Raw genomic sequence first — 23,749 nt, forward strand, 5'->3', positions numbered from 1 at the left:
AAGCAACAAGCACGCCCGCCCCTACTTGGCCATCACATCCACGTACCGCCCACTCTTGCGGCCCTTCTTGGCGCCCGCCTTGCGCGGACCCGGCGCCGCCCCCAGCAGGTCGTCAATGCTATTGGCGTCGCTCATGCTCGTGGCCGGCCGGCTGGGCGGGCCGCTGGCCGCGCTGGCGGTCGACGAGGTGCGCGCCATGGCGGGGGGCATCACGGGCGGTGCGCTGCCCGACGGGGGCGGCACCGACGTCGGCTGCGACGGCGGCAGCGACGGTGGCGGCGGCGGCGCCATGCCTATGCCTATGCCGGACGACGGCGGCGCCGGGGTCGACGCCGTCGAGTGCGGGTTGGACCGCGGCGGGGGCGGAGGCGGCGTCGACTTGGCCGCCTGGTCTTCGGGGCTGGCGTTCTTGTTGACCCAGCGCTTCAGCTCCGGATCAAAGTAGAACGAGCTCTTCTCGCCCAGGTTGGCGCGCACGGCTTTGGGGGGCTCGCCGCTGCCACCACCACTGCCGCCGCTGCCAGAATCGCCGGCCGGACCGCCGGCGTCCTTCTTGCCCCACCACGAAGTCAGGCCCCAGCCCTTCTTGGCCTTGGCCTCCTTTTCAGCCGCCGCACGTTTGGCTGCACGTATGTTAGTGATGCTGACGTTCTGCTTGCTTGCTTGCTTGCTTACTTGCTTGCTTGCGTGCGTGCATGACTTACCCTCCTCTTCCGCAATCTTGCGGAACATCTCGGCATTCTCCCGGTCCTTCTCCTCGCGCGACTTCCCCGCCGCCGTCGGCTTGGACGCCGGGGCAGCGGAAATGTCGTCGCCGAACTCGTCGTCCATGAAGCTCTTGGGCTTTGGCTTCGGCGCAGACGCCTCGTCGTCTCCGCCATCAGCGCCGCCCTCCGCATCTACAGGTTCGTACGATGGTGGCTCGTAGCCGTAGGCCTGGAACGATGGAGGCTCGTAGCCGTTGGTGCTCCCATTGAGGTGCTCGCCCGCGCCGTCCTCGGCCGACGCGCTGGTCGTGGCGGCAGCAGGCTCGTCGGCGACGGGCTCAAACGACGACATCGACGGAGGCTCGTAGCCGTACGACGGTGCCTGGTAGCCATAGGAGGGAACAGCCTCGTCGGCGGCCAGCTCCTCCTCCTTGGGCGCCGCCGTCTCGTCAGCCGTCGCCTGCTCGGTGGCGGCCGCAGGCGTGTACGGCGACGCTGCCGGGGCATACGGTGACGCAGAGGCAGAGCCATTGGCAGCCGGTTCACTCGGAGGCGCATACGGGTTGTACGACGAGGACTCGGTCGGCAATGTCGGCGGCGTGGGTTCGGCATTGGTCAGAGGAGCGTACGACGACTTCCGCGAGAGGCCAGGGCGGCTGTAGCTGCCCAGCGACATCTCCGAGGCCTTGCGCGCCAGGGTCGGCATTGGTGGTGGTGCCAGTGGCGCAGCGGACGGAGCGTCGCCCGACACAGACTGGTCAGACGACACGCGACGAGACGACGGGGCCGCGTAGCCAGACGACGACGTCGTGGCCGGCTCGTAGGGGTTGAGAGACGGCGCAGCCGAAGCAGGCGCAATCACAGCACTAGGCGACACGCCCAGTGGCGTGTAGCCGCCCTGTGGCTCGTAGGGGCTGTGAATGGTGGGCGGCGAGGCGAGAGCCGCGATGGGGGCTGCCTGGGCGGGCTGCTGCTGCTGCTGCTGGTGGCTGGCAGCGGCAGGAGCGGAAGCACCGCCTGGTGCATAGCGAGACGCAGCTCGTGTCGGCGGCAAGGTCGAGGGGGGGGGCGCTGCTGTGGGCACGCCGTTGACAGCGCCATTGAGGACACCATAGCTGGGGCCCTGCAGGCTGCTGTTGTTCTGGCCGCCAAACATCTCCATCCCCGTAGCACCACCCATGCCGCCACCGGCCGAGGGAGGACGGCTGATGGTGGGCGTGCCGCCGGCAATGCGTGAAAAGGGCCCGCTCTCCGCACCAGCCTCGCCGTCGGGACCGGCGCCGGCGCCTTCGTTGTCGTCGCCCGCGACAAACTTGTTGAAGCGGTTCCAGACGCTGTCGGAGACCTTGTTCATGCTGGGCTTGGGAATCCACGAGTTGGACTCCTCCTTGGGCGCCTGCTTCAGGCGCTTCGTGAGGTCCTCGACGGCGGTCTCGAGCAGCGGGTGGTAGTAGGGCGAGCGGCGCGTCTGGGCGCCCATGGCGCCGGCAATGGACTCGCAGTACTGCAGGGCGTTGTCGCGCAGGCCGTACTCGGCCAGGACCATGGCGTGCTGCAGCTTGTACGCGGCCAGGTGGGGGCTGCTCGATGCGCCCGTCAGCGACAGGCCGTACTCGTACACTTCGCTGAGGAGCACGGCGTCCGTCTCCTTGGCAAAGGCGTCGGCCTGGCGCTTGTGGTCGGCGCCGAGGAGCACGACGTTGGCAGCCGGGTCGTCGAGGCCGCCAAAGACGGTGGCGTTGCGCGAGAACAGGTAGCAGACATGCGCCGCCTCGGCCCGGCCATACCCAGACAGGAGGTTTCCCAGGGCGTTGATGGCCTGGACGTCGTCGACGCTGCGGTTGCTGAGCACCAGGCCCAGCGTCTCGCGCCACTTGTCGAGGCCGGCCAGCTCGTCGTCCTTGGACGGCGACGCGGCCACCTGCGTCGTCGTCGTCGTCGCCATGAGGTGCAGGCCGGCGCGTGCGTGGACGGGCACCAGCTCGTCGACGCACTCCTCGTGGTTGCCCGACAGGACCTCGTAGAGCGCCGCCAGGGACTCGTTGTGGAGGCCCGGGGTGTTGACCTCCTTGCGCACAAACTCCTGGGCCACCTTCTTGAACAGCTCGCGCGACGCCGCACCGGCGATGACGAACGCGTGGCCCCAGAGACGCTTGTCCACGGCGTCCCAGACGGCCTTTTCCTTCTCGCCCAGCAGCAGGTTCTTGCGGATCTGCTCGACCACGGCCGAGTCGACGGCATCGGCCTGTGCTTGCTGAGCGCCGGCGGTGCCCTGGTAGCCGGGGTAGCCGACGCCGGGACGGGCCAGGGATTCAGACGCAGACGCAGACGGATTGGCGGCCGCGTCCGCTGCATGCGGCGACAGGACATCCCGCACCGCCGTCTCGACGGCCGGGTTGCCCTCGAGCACGCCGTCGTGCTCAATGAAGAGACGCAGCATCTTCCAGAGCAGAACACGCTCGTCCAGGCGCTTGTCATCATGCGACACGTGGAGGGAGAAGGCGTTGTTGTGGGAGGACAGCGACCGCTCGAGGGCCTCGATGCCGGCGGTCAACCAGGCGAGCACCTCCTTCTTCTTGGCCTTGCCCTTGAGAGGGCCGGGGAACTTGGCCAGACGCTCGTCGAGGGGTAGGATCTCCTTGATGTTCTTGACAGTGACCTCGCCGGCCGCGCGGTGGATCATGGGCAGGGCCTGGTTCATGCCGTAGCGCGGCACGTCCTGCGGGAAGGAGGAGACAAAAGTGCCGCCGACGCCCCACGCAAAGACGGGCACCCCCTTCCAGCGCTGGAGCGGGTCGGTCTCGGATCCGTCGGTGGGGGGGACTAGGTTGAGGTTCTGCGACGCGGCCCGTGGACGCGCGGGCGCGGGGATCGCTTCGTGAACAGACGAAGGGCGCGGGATGGGATCGACGGGCCGCGTGACAGGGCGGCTGCCTCCGTACAGGGCCCCGGGCGACTGGGTCTGTGAGCGACGCGGAGGCGAGTGCTGGCCATCGGTCTGCGGCGCATAGTTGAGAATCCGCTTGGGCGGGGACAGCGTGGCCTGGCTGTAGGAGACGTTGGTCTGCGACTGCGACTGCGACTGCGACTGCGACTGCGACTGCTGCGGAGGCGGTGTTTGGCGCGACTTCAGGGGCGAGTACTGGCTTGTCTGGCTGGACTGCGACGCCGGTGCCGATGGATAGGCATGTGCGCCGCCGTTGCCCGACGACGTGGGACGCTGCTGGGGCGGCGGTGCGGGTGCAGACGCCGACGCCGACGCCGACGCCGACGCCGACGGCTCCTCGTCTTCCTCGCGGGTGGGCGGCAGCGACGGCACGCGGTTCAGGCGCGATTCAAACACAGAGGAGCTGCTGCGGCGCTCAGCATGCAGCAGCTGCTGCTGTCCCTCGGCATGCGTTACTTGGTGGCCAATGGACGATGCTCGTGGCTTCTCGTAGGACATTTCAAAGTGGGCCAGGGGACTCGACGTGCGCGGCTGGTGGGCCAGGATGGGCGGCGTCGGCGCAGGCGCATAGCCCGCCGACGGTACACGAGCAGGCGGCGCGGGCGAGTAGCGGCTGGGAACACCGGTGGTGCCGGGCATGGTGAGCTGGTTCGGCGAGGGTGAGTAGCGCGACGAGCCAGCAGCCGGAGGAGTGGCGGCCGGTGGGCCGTTTTGTAGGGAGGCATAGGGGTTGGAGCGAGGAGGGGCCACGAGGCCGCCCATGGCTGTGCTGGGGGTCTGTGCCGGCTGCTGTGGCGGAGGAGGAGCCGCAGCAGGTGTTGCGGTGCCAGCAGGCGGCGCATAATGTGCACTCGGCGGCGGGACAGACGGCGTCTGCGGCTGTTGGGGTGCCGGAGTGTAGGGGGTGGCCTGAGACGGTGGAGGTGGTGGTGGAGGCGGAGGTGCTTGGCTCGGACCCTGCGGTGGATAAGAGGGCGTGAGGGGAGTCTGTGGCGGGACGCCGTAGGGAGTGGACTGCGTAGGAGAATGCTGGCTGTGGCGAGACGCCGGGCGCACTTTGGGCAGCATGGGCAGGTCTTCGAAGAAGCTGTCGCTGCGCACGGGTGGTGTTTTCAGCGCCGCCGGGTTGGCAGACGCAGCAGCGGCGGGGACCGCAGGCGGAGCCACGGAACGGTTGCTGACAGCAGGCGGCGGCGCCGCCGCCGCAGAAAACGAATCTTTGCTGGGCGAGTAGACCTGCATGCTCGAGCTTCTCGGCGGTGGACCCTGCGGCGGACCCTGGGGTGGTGCGGACGTCGCGGCCGGGGACTGCTGATGCTGCTGCAGCTGCTGCATGCTCTGGCGCTTCCTGGGCTGCTTCACAATGTCCATGGGCAGATCATATGGCGAGCTGTAGCCGCCCTTGGACTTGTCGGCAAAGCTCTGTGCCTTGTGGAGCGTCGGTCGGGGTGCGTCCTGGGCAGGAGACGCCTGCTGCGGTGAGGCACCGTAGCCGTAGATGGGAAATTGGCTGGGTGCTGCACCAGAGGCGCCGTAGGGAGCCGGGACCACGGGCTGTGTGGCTGTGAATGGGGTCGTCGGCAGATAGGGGTTTGCTGTCTGCTGGGTCTGCTGGGCCTGCTGGGCCTGCTGTGGCTGGGCTGGCGATGCCTGGGGCAGGTAGCGGTTGCTTGTAGCGGCCGGCTGTGGCTGCTGCTGCGGCACGGCAGGCTCACTAGCGGGCCCGTTCACATCGTCCTCGAGGAAGCCCTCGTCGTCGTCGCCAAAGAAGGCAGCCGGGTCAAGGGCCTTGGGCTGCGCGTCCGCCGCCGCCTCCGCTTCCGTCTCTGGTGAATTCGAGTCTTCGAGCAGCAACTCGTCTTCGTCGTCGAGCAAGGCCGCCCACTGATCGGCCAGATCGGGCGCACTACCGTTGGTCTTGTCCACGGCCGCGTCCACGATCGGCTCGGGCTCCTCGTGGATGGTGCCGTCTTCGGCCCTGGACGCAAAGAAGTCGTCCTCCTCCTCGCCGGCACCCACATTCAAGGACTGAATCACCTGGAACGTAGATTTCCGCTCAACGACAGGCGGCGCCGGTGGTGGTGCTGCCGTCTTGGAAGCGGCCTCGGGCTCGGCCGATGCACCGGCGTTGTTGAAGAAGTCGTCTTCCTCGTCCTCGCCGTTGGTCTCGCCAAATAGATCTTTCGCTTCTGGTGCAGCTTCTGGTGCAGCCTCTGGCGCAGCCTCTGTCGCTTGTGATTGTGTTTGCGGCTTGGGCGCCGCCTCGTGAGGAATCAGAGGCACGCCCTCTTCGAATCGCGCATCGGGCACCTCCCCCGCCGGCGTCTCCACGTCTGCCGCCTCGTCGTCGGTTGCGGTGGCCCCAGCAAAGAACGAGTCCTCGGCGTCGCCACCAGCATCAGAACCCAAGCCCCATGCGTCAATGCCCTGTTCAACGTGCTCCTCGCCCAACTCGGTAGACGGGAAAGCATCGGCCACAGCCTCGTCGCCCTTCTGCTCGTCAGTCCTGACGTCGCTCTCCACCTCTTGGATGATGTCCATGGCCTGCGTCGTGGCCTGCGTCGTGGCCTGCGTCGTGGCCAGCGGCGGCTGCCCGTCTTGGCCATTCGCAGGTTGCTCGGCGTCGGCCCGGAGAGGCACAGCTGGGAAGGAGTTGGAGCGCTCCGTAGACGGCGGCATGAACTGCTGGAAGGGGTCTGTGTCGGTGCGCGAGAGGTTCCACTCGGGCTCGTCTTCCTCGGCATCCCAGTTCACGTCGTTGGCGACGGTGCGCGTGAAGGATATCGTGCTAAAGTGTTTGGAGGCGACCTCGCCGACGGGCGATGCGACGGACGACGCAACGGGCGTGGTCTCGGCGGGTTCTGCATGTGTGGCGGGCTCGGGTGTGGACTCGGTGGCCGGAGCAGATGTGGTGGCTGTGGATGTGGGTTCAGGTGTTGATTCCCGGAGCGTGGGCGCCGTCTCTGGAGCTGCCTCGACAGACGGCTCTGATGACGCTTCCGGTGCTCCTTCGGGAGCAGCACCCAACGTTCCACCCAACGAGTTTGCCGGTGCCTGCTCGGTCCACGGACTGCCGGCATCGTATTCGGGGAACCACGCGTCGACGCCCGAGTCATCGTGGCCGTTGGGTGTAGCTTCCCGGTCGAGGGACAGGGCCAGGGGCTCTGTTGCTTTTGTGGGTTCCGCAGGTTTACTCGGAGCGGATGTCGCCGGCGCCGGTGTGCCGACAGCGTGTGGCATAAAGGCCGGGTGCCATGCCGCGTTCGGCTCGCCGGACGACATGGCGTGCGGCGGATGTCACTGGACGCGCTTTAGATGGCGTGCGTCGGATGTTTGTGTAATGTGTCGCAGACGGGACGGAATGCAAACGAAAACAAAAAGGACTGTGCCGTCGTCAGTAACGCGCCATCGCCGAGGGAGAAAAAAGAAAACCACAGGCAGAAATCGAACACGGAAAACGGCACGGCCAAGGACACCGAAAATGAAAAATGAACAGAAATTCGAGAAACTCGAAAAACTCGAGAAAAACGGTAGGAGAAGCTCGAAAAGGAGGTTTTGCGACGAGTTGACAGGGGTGGAGGCTAGGGAAGGGACGCGCAGGATAAAAGTGGACAGCAAGTTAAATGAGAAGAGGCGACATGGGCCCAGGGAAGCAAAAAGCAACCTGTTGGAACTGACCTACTGTGCTGTATTTAATAGGGGCGAGCACGACAGCGAGATTAGAGCCAGACAGCGCACGTCATCTTGGTGTGCGGAAGCGGCCGGGGCTCGTATTGGGACGCTGGCGTGCAGATAGGGTCGAGGAGGGAATGGGAAAAGGAGAGCAAAAGTGAGGCAAAAGGAGATGCACGCAAAGCAGGAAAGTAGTTCGCGGCCCCCGATTGTGCCGAGGGAGCAGGGAAACAAGCCACGATGATGGAATGGATGCGGAGGCAGGCACACCTGGGTCGCTGTGTCCTCTTTCGGGACGTCTGGGCGTTGTTTGGGGCGTCCGGAAAACAGGGAAGGTGGAAACAACAGGGAGTCCGCGCGCTGCAAGGCAGGAGCTCTGGGTGTCCCCTTCCCAGTCGCCAGTTGTCCTCATCGAGGAAGGTTCGCTTAGAGCAATGCTGTGGCGGATGCACCTAACGGGAAGCAAGTCCGGAGTACCTAGCCTTGTATTTTGCGTAGGAAGCTACATGAAGCCCTGTCCGCGTCTCTCCAGCAAATTACAGTGCCTGATAAGGCCGATCATCCCCTATCAAGCAGCTCATGTGGGGTCATTTCTAGCGCTCTTCCAGCGCTGTGGCGGCCGTTGGCTGATGACGCAGGCCGCTAGCCCAGGCTGGTGCAGGTCCTAGGCGGCCGAATAACAGACCCAGCAAACCACCAACCAAAACACGACTGTTGCTCCTTTTTTATCACATGTGCATCCACGACGGCGACAGGACGTGACAGGACACGACAACACAAGTCTGCACAACGGGACCGGCGTCGACTCTTTGGTTTCCACTGACTGTAGCACGGGACAGCACAGCCGTCGACCCATGGCCGGGCGGTCGATGCTTTGAGCGTCTCGATCTCGCGATCATCCCCTTTTTTTGCTTCTTTTGATTTCTCTGGCAACCGCAACGACCACGACACCAACGAGCGTCGATCTATAGCGGCAGGCCACAGCCGCTCGTTCGACTCCTTTCCTTCTCCCTCCACCTCAGCACCGGCGGGATGCCTCCCCCGCCCGCCTACCACCCGACCGAGCCGCCCGATTCCCCGTCCGACCATTCCGACTCGGATCTCGACCTCGACCTCGACCTCGACCTCGACGAGCTCGATCCCAAGACGACCCCGTTGGCGGGGGACACATCTGGCGGGAGCAGCTCGAGCCACGCCCATCCAAGCCACCAGAGCCAAAGCGGACGGCCGGCCAACATCGCGCTGCGAACACTCCGCATGAGCGGACTGCGACGGTCCGGCAACCGCGGCCGGGGCTACGGCGAGCTGGGCCGCGATGGCCGGCGGTCCCACGACGACAATGACGACGATGCACGCGGCCTGCTGGCGGACGACGACGAGGGGTCGCCGTCGCGGCGGGATTCGTACGCCAACGCCGAGGACGACGGACTACTCAATGGCAGTGGCAGTGGCGGTGGCCGCCGGCGGCGACGGTCCTTTGCCCAGGACACGCTGCAGAATCTGACGGGCCGGCTGCGGCTGCCCAGCTTCATGTCGAGCTCGAGCAGCGTCAGCAACATGGCCCTCGGCGGCGACGACGACCCGGGCCACAGCCACAACGACAGCGACAGCCACGAACAAGAAGACGACGACCCGTCCGCGTCGCGCGTCGTGGCGGTTGGCGCCGCGCAGGCGACGCGCTTCCCGCCGAACCTCATCTCAAACGCCAAATACACGGCGTGGTCGTTCTTGCCGGTCACGCTGTACAACGAGTTCTCCTTCTTCTTCAACATGTACTTTCTGCTGGTGGCGCTGTCCCAGGCGATCCCGGCGCTGCGCATCGGCTATCTGAGCACGTACGTGGCGCCGCTGGCGTTTGTGCTGGTGATTACGCTCGGCAAGGAGGCGTACGACGACGTCGAGCGGCGGCGGCGGGACAACGAGGCCAACGCGGAGCCGTACACGACGCTGCAGTTTGTGGACCCGGTGCACGGCGGGCTGGACAGCAGCGGGTTTGGACGCACGGGGGGCGGCGCCGCAGGCGCGCTGCGCGGTCAGCGCAAGCGGCTGCGGTCGGACGCGTCCACCAAGGCGCAGCGGCGCAGGCTGCTGGCGGTGGCACAAGAGGACCGCGCGCGGCTGTCGGATATTCAAGAGGAGGAGGAGCAGCTGGAGGGCGCCGGCCGCGGTGGGCGCCGGAACAGCACCGTCCCCGCGTCGCGTGTTGTCGAGATTCCCAAAAAGTCGCGCGACCTGAAGGTGGGCGACGTGCTGAAGCTCAGCAAAGGCCAGCGCGTGCCGGCCGACGTGGTGATTCTCAAGTGCCTGTCCCAGGACGCACACGCGCAGGACGACCCGGCGACGGGCCACGAAGACGAAGCGCGTCCACCGGCCGAGGCCAACTTGCTTATCGACGACGAGGACACAGCCCTGGCAGCGTCGGCCACGGCCGCCGCTGTCCAGGACGCGAAAACGGACAGCGGCAACAACGCGGGCGGCGAGACGTTTATTCGGACCGACCAGCTCGACGGCGAGACAGACTGGAAGCTGCGGCTGGCGTCGCCGCTGTCGCAGAGCCTGGCCACGGAGGAGTTTGTGCGGCTGCGGGTGACGGGCGGCAAGCCGGACAAGAAGGTCAATGAGTTTCTGGGCACGATCGAGCTGCTGCCGGAGGAGGGCGACGGCGCCTACGACGAGGCAGAGCGTGGTGACAACAACGACGACGACGACGGCGAGGGGGACGAGGCCCACGACAGACAGCCGACAAAACCATCGGCCGCGCTCTCCATCGACAATACGGCCTGGGCCAACACGGTGATTGCGTCGCACGCGACGACGCTGGCGGTCATTGTGTACACGGGCCCGCAGACGCGGTCCGCGCTGTCGACGGCGCCGTCGCGGTCCAAGACGGGCCTGCTCGAGTACGAGATCAACTCGCTCACCAAGATCCTGTGCGCGCTGACGCTGGCGCTGTCCATCATCCTGGTGGCCATTGAAGAGGGCATTGTGGGCAGCGGCGGCGGCAAGAAAAACAACAACAACAGCGACAACACGGCGCCCGGCAACCTGGTCTGGTATGTGCAGATCATGCGGTTCCTGGTGCTGTTCTCGACGATTGTGCCCATCAGCCTGCGCGTCAACCTGGACCTGGGCAAGAGCGTGTACTCGTACTTTATCCAGCGCGACCCGGGGATGCCGGGCGCGGTGGTGCGGACGAGCACGATCCCCGAGGACCTGGGCCGCATCGAGTACCTGCTGAGCGACAAGACGGGCACGCTGACGCAAAACGACATGGAGATGAAGAAGATCCACGTGGGCACGGTGTCATACGCCAACGAGGCCATGGACGAGGTCGCCGCGTACGTGCGGCAGGGGTTTGGCGCGCCGGACGCGGACACGCTGGTCACGCCCTCGTCGACGGTGGCCCTGGGCCCGGGCGGCGGCGCGTCGGCGGCGGCGGGCGGCGCGACGCGCACGCGGCGCGAGATCGGCACGCGCGTGCGCGACCTTGTGCTCGCGCTGGCGCTCTGCCACAACGTGACGCCGACGACGGACGACGACGGCGCGGGCGGCGCGGCGGAGACGTCGTACCAGGCGTCGTCGCCGGACGAGATTGCGATTGTGCGGTGGACGGAGGCGGTGGGGCTGCGGCTGGCGGCGCGCGACCGGCAGGGCATGACGCTGGTGTCGACGGCGACGGGGCGCACGGTGGTGCAGGTGCGCATCCTGGACATTTTCCCGTTCACGTCCGAGGGCAAGCGCATGGGCATCGTGGTGCAGTTCCTCACGACGCCGGCCACGGCAAAGGCAGCGGCGGCAGCAGCGACATCCCTCGACGACGGCGAGATCTGGTTCTACGAAAAGGGCGCGGACACGGTCATGGGCGCGATTGTGGCGGCCAACGACTGGCTCGACGAGGAGACGGCCAACATGGCGCGCGAGGGCCTGCGGACGCTGGTGGTGGGCCGCAAGCGGCTGTCGGCGGCGCAGTACCGGGCGTTTGCGGCGCGGTACCAGGCGGCGTCGCTGGCGATGACGGGCGGGCGCGACGCGGGCCTGCAGCGGGTGGTGGGGTCGCTGCTGGAGGCGGACCTGGAGCTGCTCGGCGTCACGGGCGTCGAGGACAAGCTGCAGCGCGACGTCAAGCCGTCGCTGGAGCTGCTGCGCAACGCGGGCATCAAGATCTGGATGCTGACGGGCGACAAGGTCGAGACGGCGCGCTGCGTGGCCATCAGCGCCAAGCTGGTCGCGCGCGGGCAGTACGTCTACACGGTGGCCAAGATGACGAAGCGCGACGGCGCCGCGGCGCAGCAGGACCACCTCGACTTCCTGCGGGCCAAGACGGACGCGTGCCTGCTGATTGACGGCGAGAGCCTGGCGCTGTTCCTGGCGGGCCCGCTGCGCACGGCCTTCATCGCCGCGGCCGTGCAGCTGCCGACGGTGGTGGCGTGCCGCTGCTCGCCGACGCAAAAGGCCGACGTGGCGCAGCTCATCAAGGCGCACACGCGCAAGCGCGTGTGCTGCATCGGCGACGGCGGCAACGACGTGTCGATGATCCAGGCGGCGGACGTCGGCGTGGGCATCGTGGGCAAGGAGGGCCGGCAGGCGTCGCTGGCGGCCGACTTTTCGATTGAGCAGTTCTGCCACCTCACGAAGCTGCTCGTGTGGCACGGGCGCAACAGCTACAAGCGCAGCGCCAAGCTGGCGCAGTTTGTGATCCACCGCGGGCTCATCGTGGCCGTGTGCCAGACCATGTTCAGCATCGCCATCCGCTTCGAGCCCGAGGGCCTCTACATCGACTGGCTGATGGTCGGCTACGCCACGGTCTACACGGCGCTGCCCGTGCTGTCGCTCGTGCTGGACAAGGACGTCGACGAGGACCTCGCCAACCTGTACCCGGAGCTCTACAAGGAGCTGACCGAGGGCCGCTCGCTGTCGTACCGCACCTTTTTCGTCTGGGTCTTTGTCTCCGTCTACCAGGGCGCCATGATCCAGGGCCTCGCGCAGCTGCTGACCGAGGTCGACGGCCCGCAGATGGTCGCCGTCAGCTACACGGCGCTGGTGCTCAACGAGCTGCTGATGGTCGCCATCGAGATTACCACGTGGCACCCCGTCATGATTGCGTGCATCGTGGGCACGTTTCTGCTGTACGTCGGGTCGCTGCCGTTCTTGGGCGGCTACTTTGACCTGCAGTTTGTCCTGAGCGTCGGCTTCCTGTGGCGCGTCGTGGCCATCTGCGCCATCTCGCTGGTCCCGCCGTACGCCGGCAAGCTGATCCGGCGCACGATGAAGCCGCCGTCGTACCGCAAGGTGCAGAGCATATAGTGAAGTCTGCTGTTGTTGGGTAGGCGTTTGGTACTTGTTGAGACTGTATTGTTTTTTGTTCTGTTTTTTTGTCCTGTTTTGTCTGGTTTCTCTCTGTTTGTCTTGCATCAAGATATCACACGGTCAGCTGTGGTTCTGTATTTGTCGTTGCAGTCCTTTTGAGTCCTTTTGCTTGATATGTATTCTTGTCTTGTTTATACAGGTCACTTTGTCGTCTGGCCTCCTCAGCCTTTCTATCAACCTCCTTTCCACCTCTATATGTACACCGTCCTGTGACTGCTCGTGCCCGTCCCTATAGCTTCAACACCTGCCAGCGCGCAAACGTCTCCGGATCGCGCGCCGCCATGTGGCCCAGAATGCCGCCCAACGGTCCCTGGCGCTCCTGTCCGCCCGCCCACGTTTTGGCACCCGCCCAGGCCGCAATAAACCCGTCCGGCCCAGACACCAGCACCAGATTCTTGCCAGCGCTGCCAGCACCACAAGAACACGTCCTGGTCGTGGCGGACCCGCGAAACGCGTCGGCGTCGAGCCGCTCTAGCGTCCGTGCCGAATGGTAGACGCAGGACGGGTCGGTCGTGTCCGGCTGTGTGGTGGCCGCGCCCGTCGTTTCTTGCCTCCCCCATGGCCAGTACCATGCGCGTCCACTGCTTTTGCCGTCGGCCCTCGCAATGGCCTGCCGAACCGCCGGCTCTGTAATCCACGTCTGCTGCGCGTCCACGAAGCTCAGCACGCGCAGGCGGTCGGCGCCGTAACGCGTCTGCAATGCCTTGATGTCGCGGACAATCGGGTTCGCCTCCTTGGCATCGATCGTCGCGGTGACGCCGATGCTGTCGTCTGCCTGGCGGTTCGCCCAGAGGATGGAGACTGCCGCGCCCCGGCCCAGGACAGCGTTGGCCGCCTGTAGTGCCGTAGAGATGCCCGTCCCGCCGGCCAGCACAACGACCTGTCTGTCGCTGTCGCCGTCGTCGGCGTCGTCGGCGTCGGCGTCGGCGTCGCCCCCCATCCTCGCCGCCACGTCGAAACTCGGGCGCGGGCCGCGCACATCCACCCTCGACCCCACGGCCCGTCGTGACAGGTACTTGGACACCTCGCCGCCAGGCACCACGCGCACAAACAGTCGGATCTCTGTGCCGTCCGCGCTGTGCTGCTCGTGTTCACCGTGTTCGCCGTGTTCGCCGTGTTCGCCGTCTGCGCCCACCACCGGCGGCAGCGGCGTGTAGTCCCGTGCAATCTGCAGCTGCGGCTGCTTGACCTCGACCGACCACAGCCCGTGCTGCCGCGCCGTCGCGATCGCCGCCGCCGTCGCCGTCCGCGCCGCGCCGTCCTCGGCCAGCAGCCGCAGCGTCAGGACAAACGCCGTCGGCGACACACGGTCGCGCGCCACGACGGCAAACGGCACAAACGTCTCCGTGTTGAGGCCGCCGCTGCCGCCCGCTGCCAGGCGCCGCTGCCCGTTGTCGTCAAACGAGCCGGACGCGCTGCCCGCGGTGGCCCAGTAGACCGTGCCGCCGACGAGGACGGCGAGCGACCCGAGGACCATGGCGCGGCGCCGTTTGGATGGTGGTGGCGGAGGCGGTGGTGGCGACGGCGCTGCTGCAGGCCGGGCCGGGCCCAAGCATGGCCTGCTGCTGGAATACGCACGCTGCCATCGTATGGGCGGCGGACGGGCGGGCCTGGACACGGCGAGCCGTTGCTGGCTGTGATGGTGCAGACGCTGGCGACAAAAAGGACGGATCGAGCACATCCGTCGGGGACCAGCCGCTGTGGCCGTGCTGCCCAGCAGGCGGGGCTGGATCGTATGTCTCATGTAAGTGCAGGCAGCCAGGTGGCTACTGTGCAGAGTGTGTTGTCAGTATCAGGAGAGAAGGGCGTTTCGCATCGTCGGTTCATAGACTGAGTTATAAGTTATAATGTGAGTTTTCAGTTTTGGGCCTCGTGGCGTTTAGAGGCAGTTGCGGCTAGGTGGGGCGTAGCGCACCTTCCTCACAGGTCTCTAATAGCAAGGCCTACGGATGGCGTCAAGAGTCAGTATAACAATGTTGATTGATAGCTTCAGATGAAATGCTGGATTTTTGCTGCATTTTGTGGATATGGGTATCGAGATTTCTTTTATAAAAAAGGGGGGGAAAAGAAAAGAAGAAAGAAGAAAAGAAACGAAAGAACAAGAACAGTTATTTTCCGTCATTTTATTGCCCTTACGCAAAGAAGATGCTGAACAGTGCTCACAACTACTATTTACTGAGCGAAATAAAGTAAGCTCCTTGTATATCTGATTACCCTACTTCGTAGACACTCACCCATTCCAGCCTCGTCGCACTCTCACCAGTGGCTTTATCAATGATTGACGTTTCCTGGCTCGTCTCATTCGCCGGCCGCACCTTCCTCAACGCCTCGGAGCTTGCTGCGGAGATAAAAAAACACACACAGCAAGACAGCTGCTAAACGGACCCAAAACGGTGCTCCGGGACGGAACTGCGCAGCTTCCTCTCTTGGCAGGTGCAACCAGACGCGAAGCGGCTCCCAATCCCTGTAAGACGGCAGGCGCAGCCGACAACGTCTCCTTCCGCTCTTACACACTTCCGTTCGCACTCTTTGGGAATCGTCTGCCTTCTCACCTCTCGTCTTGGCCTCTTTTGGCCTCTCCTTTGACGCTCCCATTGTACGGACACACATTCACTGGACGTCGTCACGCGCGCATTCATCATGTCCAGTCCTGCCAAGTGCATATCGGCCGCCTCTTCGGCCGGCCTCCGGTCGACTCGTCCGGTCCTCTTCACATCTTCTGCCTCGTCCTCGTCGCCCTTCACAATCGCGTCCCCGGCAAGATACAGGGCAAGACACAGGGCAAGATACAGGGCACTGTCGCCGCTGTCCGGTGGGCCAACGCGGGCAACTCCGCGCCGGCTCTTCTCGTCGTCTCCGTTGTGCCGCTCGGCCTCTTCCTCTGCCTCTGCGTCCGCCGCGGCCTCGGCCTCGGCCTCTCCCAAACGAGAACGGCCTCCATTGCCCTTTGCCACTGTCCCCTCGTGCCCGTCGCCCACGTGCGCCTGCGAGCCCATGCCCGAGCTGCCCGCCGACCTGCCCATCGACCGCACCAGCCCGCTCAACGGCCTCATCCCCGCGTACAGCGAGCAGGTCCTCGTCTGCACCGGCACCAGCGACTGGCCGTCGCGCATCGAAGACGCCAACAGCGGCGACAACCTGGCCGCCGACATCAAGGAGCTCTTTGGCCGCGGCGGCACCTACAGCGACCCGTACCACCACGTCGCCGTCCTCAACGCCTCCTTCCCGCCCTCCGTGCCGCGCCTCGTCGGCCTGCAGTCCTCGTCCGTCTACCTGCTGCCCAGCTTCACCTACATCCCCTATCTGCCGCGCCTGTCCTTTGACGCCGTCGAGGCCCTCGCCCAGGCCTTTTTGCTGCCCGCGCGCCTGCACCCCGCCCACGACGGCGCCCTCTCGCCCGTCCACCGCGACCGCCTGACGCGCAAGCCAGCCCTGCGGCGCCTGTTCTACGGCGTGCGCGAGCCGATCCCCGACGTGCTGGTGCTCATCTGCGGCCACCGTGCACGCGATGCGCGCTGCGGCATCGTCGGCCCCGTGCTGCAGACCGCCTTTGCGCGGGCGCTGGGCCGCGCCGGGCTCCACGTCGAGCAGGGCCCCGTCGAGCCGGACGACTACGTGGGCGCCGACGGTGACGGCGCGACAACGAACGCGCCGCCCCCGCCAGCCATGCAGACGGCGCGCAGGACGACGGCCCGCGTCGGCTTGGTCTCGCACATTGGCGGACACAAGTTTGCCGGCAACGTGATTGTGTATCTGCCGCCGAGCCTGCGGACGCCCGACGGCCTGGCCGCCCACCCGCTGGCCGGCTACGGCGTGTGGTACGGCCGTGTCGAGCCGGAACACGTGGAGGGGCTCGTGCAAGAGACGGTGCTGCAGGGCCGTGTGGTCGAGGACCACTTCCGGGGCGCCATCAACCAGGAGCGGCAGATTATGCGGCTGTAGGCGCTGAGTCGCTGCTGGGGAGGGGGGAAGGGGGGGGGGGCTTATTTGGCTTCAGCGGTTCTATGTACAACCTATAGAAATGAATGACGAATACTTTGCACTGCTCCTTTATACGCAAACCTGGGCTTATTTAACACTTGAATGCGGTACACCATTTTATCTCAAAAAGAATAACGTACACATGAAAAGCCCAAAACAGTCTGCCAGAAGTGAAAAGACCTACTTAAAACCTTCAAAAGACAATAATACAAAAATACACACACCAAAAAAAACCACAACACTTGTCCTCTACGTAAACAGACTCAGATCCAACGGCACACTGCTCCCACGGCCGGCCCGGTACCGCTTGGGTGCACCGGTAAATGTCCGGGCCACAGGGAACTTGTCCTCCGTCACGAACCGCCACCGCGTGTCCTGCACAATGTAGCGCGCACCGCCGCCGCCGGTCTGCGGCCGCGGCGAGAGGGATCCATTGTTTGCGCCCGCCGCGCTGCCCGTCCGCGTCGGCGACGGACTGTTGAGCGCGCTGCTGTGCCCACTGTTGCCGCCGCCGCTGCCGCCGTTGGGCATCAGCGTGTACGCCGACGGGTCGAGCATCGACACGCGCATCGGGTGGCTGTTGGAGCCGCTGCTGATGCTGGTGCTAGCAGCACGCTGCGACGGCGGCGGCGGCGGCGGCGGCGGCGGCGGCAGGTTGGCAGACGACGACGACGCGGCCAGTGTGCCGTTGCCGTACGGCGACGCAGAAGGCGCTGCTGCCGCCGGGGGTGGCGGCGGTGGCGGCGGCGCGGGCGGCGGCGCCGACGAGAAGGACGACGACGGCGAGTGCGACGGGGCAGCCGGCGGAGGCGGTGCCGAGGGAGGCGGTGGTGGCCGCGAGGGCGCACTGTTGCTCGGAGGCGGCGGCGGGGGAGGAGGAGGCGGCGACGCTGGCTGGTGTTGCTGCTGCTGCTGCTGCTGTGCGCGGATCATGGCCTGTGCTGCAAGGCTCTGAGACGGCGGAGAGGACGGCATCGCACTCGGCGGCGGCGGTGGAGGAGGTGGAGCAGGCGGTGCGGCGGCACCAAAGGACGACGGAGGTGGCGGCGGAGGCGGTGCGGGCGGTGCCGAAGGCACGGGAGGCGCGGCAGCCGAGGGAATGGGCGGCGCAGAGCCCGTGGGTGGCGGCGAGGCCAGGCTCGACGAGGGCTTTCTGGACCCGGGCGGCGGCGGCGGCTTCTTGCCAATGGGCGGCGGAGGGCCCTTGCTGCCCATGATAATCTGCGAGGCAGACGACACAGGGCGGTCGCCACGCGCCGACACCTTGCGCAGGTTGGAGATGGACGGGTGGAAGCCGGCGCCGAGCGGGTTGCCGGGCGCAGGCACTGCAGGGCGGCCGGGCGGCTTCGGTGCAGCGCCACCGGGTGGCTTTGGTGCGCCAAACGCAGGCGGCCGCGGCGGTGCGGCGGACGCGCGCGAGTCTTCGGGGTCGGACAAGTACGAGGCGGTCGTATCAGCTGCGATGGTTAGCATGGGCGTCGAGTCGAGTCGCGTGCCCTGCAAAGAGGGCACAGGGGCTCCACTGACCTCCTGTATTGACGCCGCCGCCGGTCTTGCGCAGTTTGGGGATGCCGCCAGAGAAGAGACCGGCCAGCTGCGGTGGTCCAGCACTGTCCATGCCGCCCTGGTCGCTGTTGCTGCGAGCACGGTTGCCCGCAGCGGGCGGTGCCAGGCCGCCACCTGGCCGCGGAGGAGCGCCGCCCGGGATCGGAGGAGCACCGGCCACCGGCAACGAGCCCGAACCGCCGCCGGACGACTTGCTGAGGGCGGGTGCGGAGCGGTCGTTGGTGACGGCCTTCTTGAGGGCCTTGCCCTTGTGGATGTCGCCGAGCAGGGCCGAGTTCTGAATGTTTGAACGTCAGTACTTTAGCAACAGGTTGGACAAACAGCTGTCTGTGTCTGTGTCTGTGTCTGTGTCTGACATACCAATCCTTTCCCTGCGGGAGGCCGTGATGGCAGACCGCCAGGCGGTGGTGGCGGCGGTGGCGGCGGAGGCATGCCGGACATGCCGCCCGGGGGAGGGGGTGGCGGAGGCGGCGGAGGCGGCGGCATCGTTGCTGTGGGACGCGGACGAGCAGAAGACGTCGACGCCGAGAGGGGCAGCTGTTGGGACACAAAATCGTTTATCTTTTCGTCAATCAAAGGGAGCGCGTGCCGCCTGGCGTGGTCGACGGCAGGCCGCTCAGGGGGTTGCTGCCGGTCCTATCGTCGAGACCTGCGTAAGAAATGAAGCTAATGCTGCATGTAAGAATGGACGATGCGGGTGTGGTGGACGGCTGGAGTCGAAGCCGTGGCCGAATGGGTGTGAAGGTGAAAGAAGCGAAGATGACGAGAATGTGGACAATGAGGCAGGCGTTTAGAAGTGGATTAGAAGTGGAAGGCGGAAATCGTCAATAGCTGTAGAACACGAAGGAACGACTGGCGCCCAGCCGTGCTCTTTGGCAGGCACCCAACATTGAGCCCAGCGGAGAAGTGGGGCACCTTCCTCACTGTTTCCTCGCTGCAGAGGCAAGAGCGGCGTGTTTCGTCACTGCCTTGCCTGTCCCCAAGACGCAGGATTACGCAGTTGGACCGGCAAGTGGGTCCAGTGAGGCTTGGGGAAAGAGCAAAGGCAAGGCGCAGGGCAGGACCACACCACGAGGAATATACAGTATGAATTGAGTTTACACACTGTATTCACACAGTCTCCGCCAATCCCTGCACATCGAAATCGGCAGCTGTTGAATTTGGACGTCTCGACAAAAGGAACAGCGAACGGCAACTCTGGCGACCACCCCGCGACGGCCAATTCACCAGAGAGGACCAACACATCATGCTCACACAATGCCGGGCGGCCCACCGGCCCCGACAGCCGCAGCTGCGCCAGGCGCTGGAGTGCGCATCGAAGACTGTGGGCTGCAGTAATGCGCGGGGAGCAATATCGACTCCAGGGTCCTTGATGGCCTTTCACACGGCCCGGCGGGCGCGGATATGCGGCGGTCGGGCGGGCATGGCACAGATGGCTGCCATGGTTTCGTCAAGGTGTGCCGCGCGGACGTCTCTGCCGCCACCACTACTCTCGACGACACACGGCCAGCGATTTGTCTCGACGACATTCGCACCAAGGCAGCGACAGGCCGATATCGCCACCGCAGTAGCTTCACGTCCGCAGCCAGTCACCCTGCCGGACCTGGACAAGGTGGCCGCCCTCGTCAACGGCGCGCGCGACCGGCTCCTGAGCCACCCAGGCGTGCCCTCCGAGGACGAGACGGCGACGGCCCTGCGCATATGCAGCGAGGCGGCCGATCTGATCATGGACGCCGCCGTGCAGCCGCAGCTCAGCAGCATCGACCACCAGTCGGACACGGCCGCCTCGACGCTGCTGTCGCTGGACGGGCGCAGGACTGCGGCCGCGCCAGCGGCCGCGGACCCGACCGTGGACGCAGCCCCGCGCCTCCGCCGGGCCATCGACCAGATCTCCGATGCCGCCTACATGATTGCAGATGAGCCGCGCGTGTTTCTGACGCCGCAGCTGCTGGAGCAGTACGTCCAGATCCAGGCGCGGCTGGGCCGCCCGGAGTCGCTGCCGCACGTGCTCCGCCTCTACGCATCCAAGCCGGCGCCGGCGCCCTCGGCGGGCGCCGCGGCCGGCGGCCCCATCACCTACAAGACGCAGAACCCGCGGCGGCCGTCGAGCGCTGTGGGCTCCCGCGTGGCCGCGACCGCTCTGGAGGCGGCCCTGGCCGCACAGAACCTGGACGCCGCCGTCGGCGTGATCGAGCACACGTACGCGGCGCCGGCGTTTGTCCGCGCCAAGCTGCTGCGCCACGGCCTGCTGCCGGCGTTTGTCGTCGTGGGCGTGCCGGCGGCGACGTACAGCCTGGCGTCCAAGCTGGCCACGCTGCAGGAGACCATGGACACGACGACGGCGACGAGCCTGTCGTTTGCCGCGATCCTGGCCTACATTGCCTTTACGGGCACCATCGGCGTCGTCGCCAACACGACGGCCAACGACCAGATGCGCCGCGTGACGTGGGCGCCCGGCACGCCGCTGCGCGAGCGGTGGCTGCGCGAAGAGGAGCGCGCGGCGCTCGACAGCGTGGCCTGCGCCTTTGGGTTCCGCGAGGCGCACCGCTTCGGCGAGGAGGAGGGCACCGAGTTCCAGGCGCTGCGCGAGTACATTATGCGCAAGGGCATGCTGCTGGACCAGATTGAGCTGATGGAGGGCATGAGCTCGTGAGGCTGTGTACAATGTGTATATAACAAGGAATCGCACGTCATGATTTTTTCTTGTGGGGACCTAATACTTGCATCGAACATGTGTATTGAATCATGTAAAGTCTTGAATATGCAAACGCAATGCCCCGAGCCAAACACGCCCCTTGTTCTCCAATCCATAACTGTCCTTTTACCATTCACTCCATTACCCATTCCCGCCCCTCCCCATCCCCCCGTATCGTCTCGTCCACTCTAGTTCGTATCTCATATACATCTATGCGTCTATGCGATTGCGGGCTCTACCGCTCCACCTTGCCGGCCCGCGCGACCTGGAAGATCTCGCCCGTCGGCCGGTCGTCGCTGCGCAGCACAGGCCACGAGCTCACCACCGCCTTGGCCAGCACCACCTCCAGCTTCGTGCCCAGCACGCTGTACTTGGACTTGGCCGGGTCAATGGCCCCGTACAGCGACACCTGCTTCTTGTACCGCTTGGGCACCGGCGCGTCCGTCGTCGGCAGATCCAGCGCGATGCCCTGCTCCGTAAAGCGGACCACGGCCCGCGTCTTGTCAATCTTCTTGAGGAAGAAGGACACCGTCAGCGACGTCGCCGACTGGTAAAAGTCGAACCGCACATTGTCGAGCAGCTCTTCGCTGCCGTCGCCGCCGGCCGTGTGGCTGCCTGCCTCGCCGCCGGCACCCGCCGCCTTCCTGTCCTTCTTGCCGCTGCCCACAAACAGGTGCCGCGGCTTCGTCTGGCAGCCCTCAATCTTCATAAACTGGTCAAACTCGAGCACGCGCCGCTTGCAGCAGCTGTAGCCCTTGCTGCCCTCGTGGAAGATGGGCGCGCCCGGGTGGTGCACGCAGCGCTCCGGGTCTGCATCGCTGCCGCCGCGCTTCGTGCCTGCCTTGTACGCCACGCCGCACCCGCGCCGCCGGCACATGCGCCCGTCGGGGATCGCGAGGGACGTGTCGTCGTCGTCGGACTCGGGCGGCGGCGGCGGTGGCTGTGTGGCGGCCCCGCCGGCTGCTGCTGCCAGTGTGGAAGAGGAAGGAGAGCTGTCGGTCTGCTTTTCGCGGGTCGGCATGGCAAGGGGCGTGCGCGGCATGGCGGGGCCGAGCGTCTCGGCGGACGAAGTGGCTGTTGTTGGTGCCACCGGAACGGCTTGCACGTCGGCCGGCGTCTCCTTCTTCTCGACCTTGGGCGGCAGGTCGGTCGTGCTGTGCTTGCCCTCCGTGCAGGGCGTAATCTCCATAAACTCCTCAAACGTCAGGACCCGCGGCTTGCAGCACGTCCAGCCTGTGATGCTCGTCAGCTTCCTGCCCACCTCCAATGTGTCGACAGCCATGACAGATCCTGTCTGGACTCACCCTTTTGCCCTTCGTGAAAGACCGGCGGCCCCGGATGGTACCTGCAGACCTCGTCCGGGTCCGTGTACTGCTTGCCGCAGCCCTGGTGCACGCACTTCTGGGCCATGGTCGTATGATTGGGCGGTCAAGCCTGGTTTGGGTTTGCGTGCCCTTGAATCGTTTGTTTCTCTTGCAATGCTACCCCGCGAAATCGATCGTTGCCGAAAAGGTGATGACAACAAGAGCTTCTTCGTTGCTGGGCTTCTTGGAGGGGCTCTTATTCTCTGATGTTCACCTCGTCAAGTCCTTGTGCTGGTTGACTGTTGCCAGGTGCAAACGACTTTGATCAATTCGTCGTTTTCTTCGGGAGAAATGTGTCAAGCCTGCCTGTCCGTTTTGGTGTTGACTGGGCGAGTTTTCTGGCGGTGGAAATTCTGACGGCGATCTTCCAACAGCTTCCATTCGGGAGAAAATCCACGACCCAGTTTTTTTCTTTGCTTCTTTGGTGCTTTGGCGGGGGAAGTAGGTGGTTCCAGAAGGTCGGTTCGTCGCGCCTGCCCTACGAACTACAGCCATCCTACAGCGGAGCTCCTGCCCTGTTTTGCCTCGACTAATCGAAATGGACAAAGTCCGACAAAACCGAAAAAACTGACGGCAAGTGCGACCGGCAACGTGCTATGACTGTACACACACCTGAGTGCTCTTTGATGCAAAACAAGCTACAGGACAGGCCGCCCAGACAATGTCCGACAATGCAGAGAAAACACCAATGCTTGATGCTTCTCACCGACGACCGTTGGCTGTCCGTGCAATGCAAATACCGACAACGTGGTTGACGTTTGGGTACCATATGGCAAGCGAGATGCTGAAACAGGCCCCACTCTTAGCTGCAGTTGCTCTTCAGCACCTGCCGCCATACATTACAAACCCCGCTTTACTGGATCGAGGAAGGCACAGTGTCCACGGCCAACATCGTGTGAGGAAGGTGCTGCTGTGCCAATGAAGCTGCTTCTACGAATTACCCATCAGCCACAGCTGCGGCACGACAGCAATACAGCAATACAGCAATACAGCAATAGTATCCCTTCATCACCATGCGATTGACGGCCCGTCTTCTGCAGCAGCAGCAGAAATGCCGCATTACGCTGTTTACGCGGCCCAATTGCGGCCTCTGTACGCGCGCCAAGTCAGCTCTCTCCCACGTCTGGGACGCTCGGCCGTTTGACTACCGCGAAGTCGACGTCATCGACCCCGTCCATAAAGGCTGGCGGGATCTCTACGACTTGGATGTACCCGTGGTAAGGGAATGCCGTTGTCATATTGGAATGCAATGTCATGATAGGAATGCCGCTGCCATGACTCATGTTTATGGAGCCATCACTAACAAAACAGATCCATGTCAGCAAGATTACGGCGGCCGAGGAAGACCCCAAGCTGGCGTCGCGCGCCGTCAAACTCATGCACCGCTTCGATCCCGACGACGTGAAAGCCAAAATGGATCTTGTGGAGAAGAACGACGCCTAGCCCTCCG

At 65.1% G+C, this 23,749-nt stretch overlaps 8 protein-coding genes across 8 annotated transcripts; 5 read left to right on the forward strand and 3 right to left on the reverse strand.

The window, feature by feature from the left end:
• Positions 1-21: 21 nt before the first annotated feature.
• SPBR_03399 (copii vesicle coat protein) lies at positions 22-6,936 on the reverse strand (the record flags this gene model as incomplete). Its single annotated transcript, XM_040761690.1, has 1 exon — positions 22-6,936. The coding sequence occupies one exon, from the start codon at positions 6,934-6,936 to the stop codon at positions 22-24; it is 6,915 nt and encodes a 2,304-aa protein (XP_040623073.1).
• A 1,422-nt stretch (positions 6,937-8,358) lies between these two features.
• On the forward strand, positions 8,359-12,630 carry SPBR_03406 (phospholipid-translocating ATPase; the record flags this gene model as incomplete). Its single annotated transcript, XM_040761697.1, has 1 exon — positions 8,359-12,630. The coding sequence occupies one exon, from the start codon at positions 8,359-8,361 to the stop codon at positions 12,628-12,630; it is 4,272 nt and encodes a 1,423-aa protein (XP_040623074.1).
• Positions 12,631-12,922: 292 nt separating this feature from the next.
• On the reverse strand, positions 12,923-14,437 carry SPBR_09245 (cytochrome c mitochondrial import factor; the record flags this gene model as incomplete). Its single annotated transcript, XM_040767371.1, has 1 exon — positions 12,923-14,437. The coding sequence occupies one exon, from the start codon at positions 14,435-14,437 to the stop codon at positions 12,923-12,925; it is 1,515 nt and encodes a 504-aa protein (XP_040623075.1).
• An 896-nt stretch (positions 14,438-15,333) lies between these two features.
• SPBR_03502 (sucrose cleavage family protein) lies at positions 15,334-16,635 on the forward strand (the record flags this gene model as incomplete). The annotated part of the gene is made up of 1 exon (XM_040761793.1): positions 15,334-16,635. The coding sequence occupies one exon, from the start codon at positions 15,334-15,336 to the stop codon at positions 16,633-16,635; it is 1,302 nt and encodes a 433-aa protein (XP_040623076.1).
• Positions 16,636-16,816: 181 nt separating this feature from the next.
• On the forward strand, positions 16,817-18,904 carry SPBR_03444 (uncharacterized protein; the record flags this gene model as incomplete). The annotated part of the gene is made up of 5 exons (XM_040761735.1): positions 16,817-16,833; positions 16,942-16,993; positions 17,063-17,573; positions 17,631-18,444; positions 18,634-18,904. 5 exons carry the CDS (start codon positions 16,817-16,819, stop codon positions 18,902-18,904), a joined length of 1,665 nt encoding a protein of 554 aa, XP_040623077.1.
• Positions 18,905-19,486: 582 nt separating this feature from the next.
• Positions 19,487-20,893, forward strand: SPBR_03485 (uncharacterized protein; the record flags this gene model as incomplete). Its single annotated transcript, XM_040761776.1, has 1 exon — positions 19,487-20,893. The coding sequence occupies one exon, from the start codon at positions 19,487-19,489 to the stop codon at positions 20,891-20,893; it is 1,407 nt and encodes a 468-aa protein (XP_040623078.1).
• Positions 20,894-21,170: 277 nt separating this feature from the next.
• SPBR_09248 (uncharacterized protein) lies at positions 21,171-22,345 on the reverse strand (the record flags this gene model as incomplete). Its single annotated transcript, XM_040767374.1, has 2 exons — positions 21,171-22,168; positions 22,240-22,345. 2 exons carry the CDS (start codon positions 22,343-22,345, stop codon positions 21,171-21,173), a joined length of 1,104 nt encoding a protein of 367 aa, XP_040623079.1.
• Positions 22,346-23,312: 967 nt separating this feature from the next.
• SPBR_09254 (glutaredoxin domain protein) lies at positions 23,313-23,742 on the forward strand (the record flags this gene model as incomplete). Its single annotated transcript, XM_040767380.1, has 2 exons — positions 23,313-23,516; positions 23,611-23,742. The coding sequence occupies 2 exons, from the start codon at positions 23,313-23,315 to the stop codon at positions 23,740-23,742; spliced, it is 336 nt and encodes a 111-aa protein (XP_040623080.1).
• Between the last annotated feature and the right edge of the window lie 7 nt (positions 23,743-23,749).

The sequence above is a fragment of the Sporothrix brasiliensis genome (genome assembly GCF_000820605.1).
Source record: "Sporothrix brasiliensis 5110 chromosome Unknown Cont13, whole genome shotgun sequence".
Classification (NCBI taxonomy): Eukaryota; Fungi; Ascomycota; class Sordariomycetes; order Ophiostomatales; family Ophiostomataceae; genus Sporothrix; species Sporothrix brasiliensis.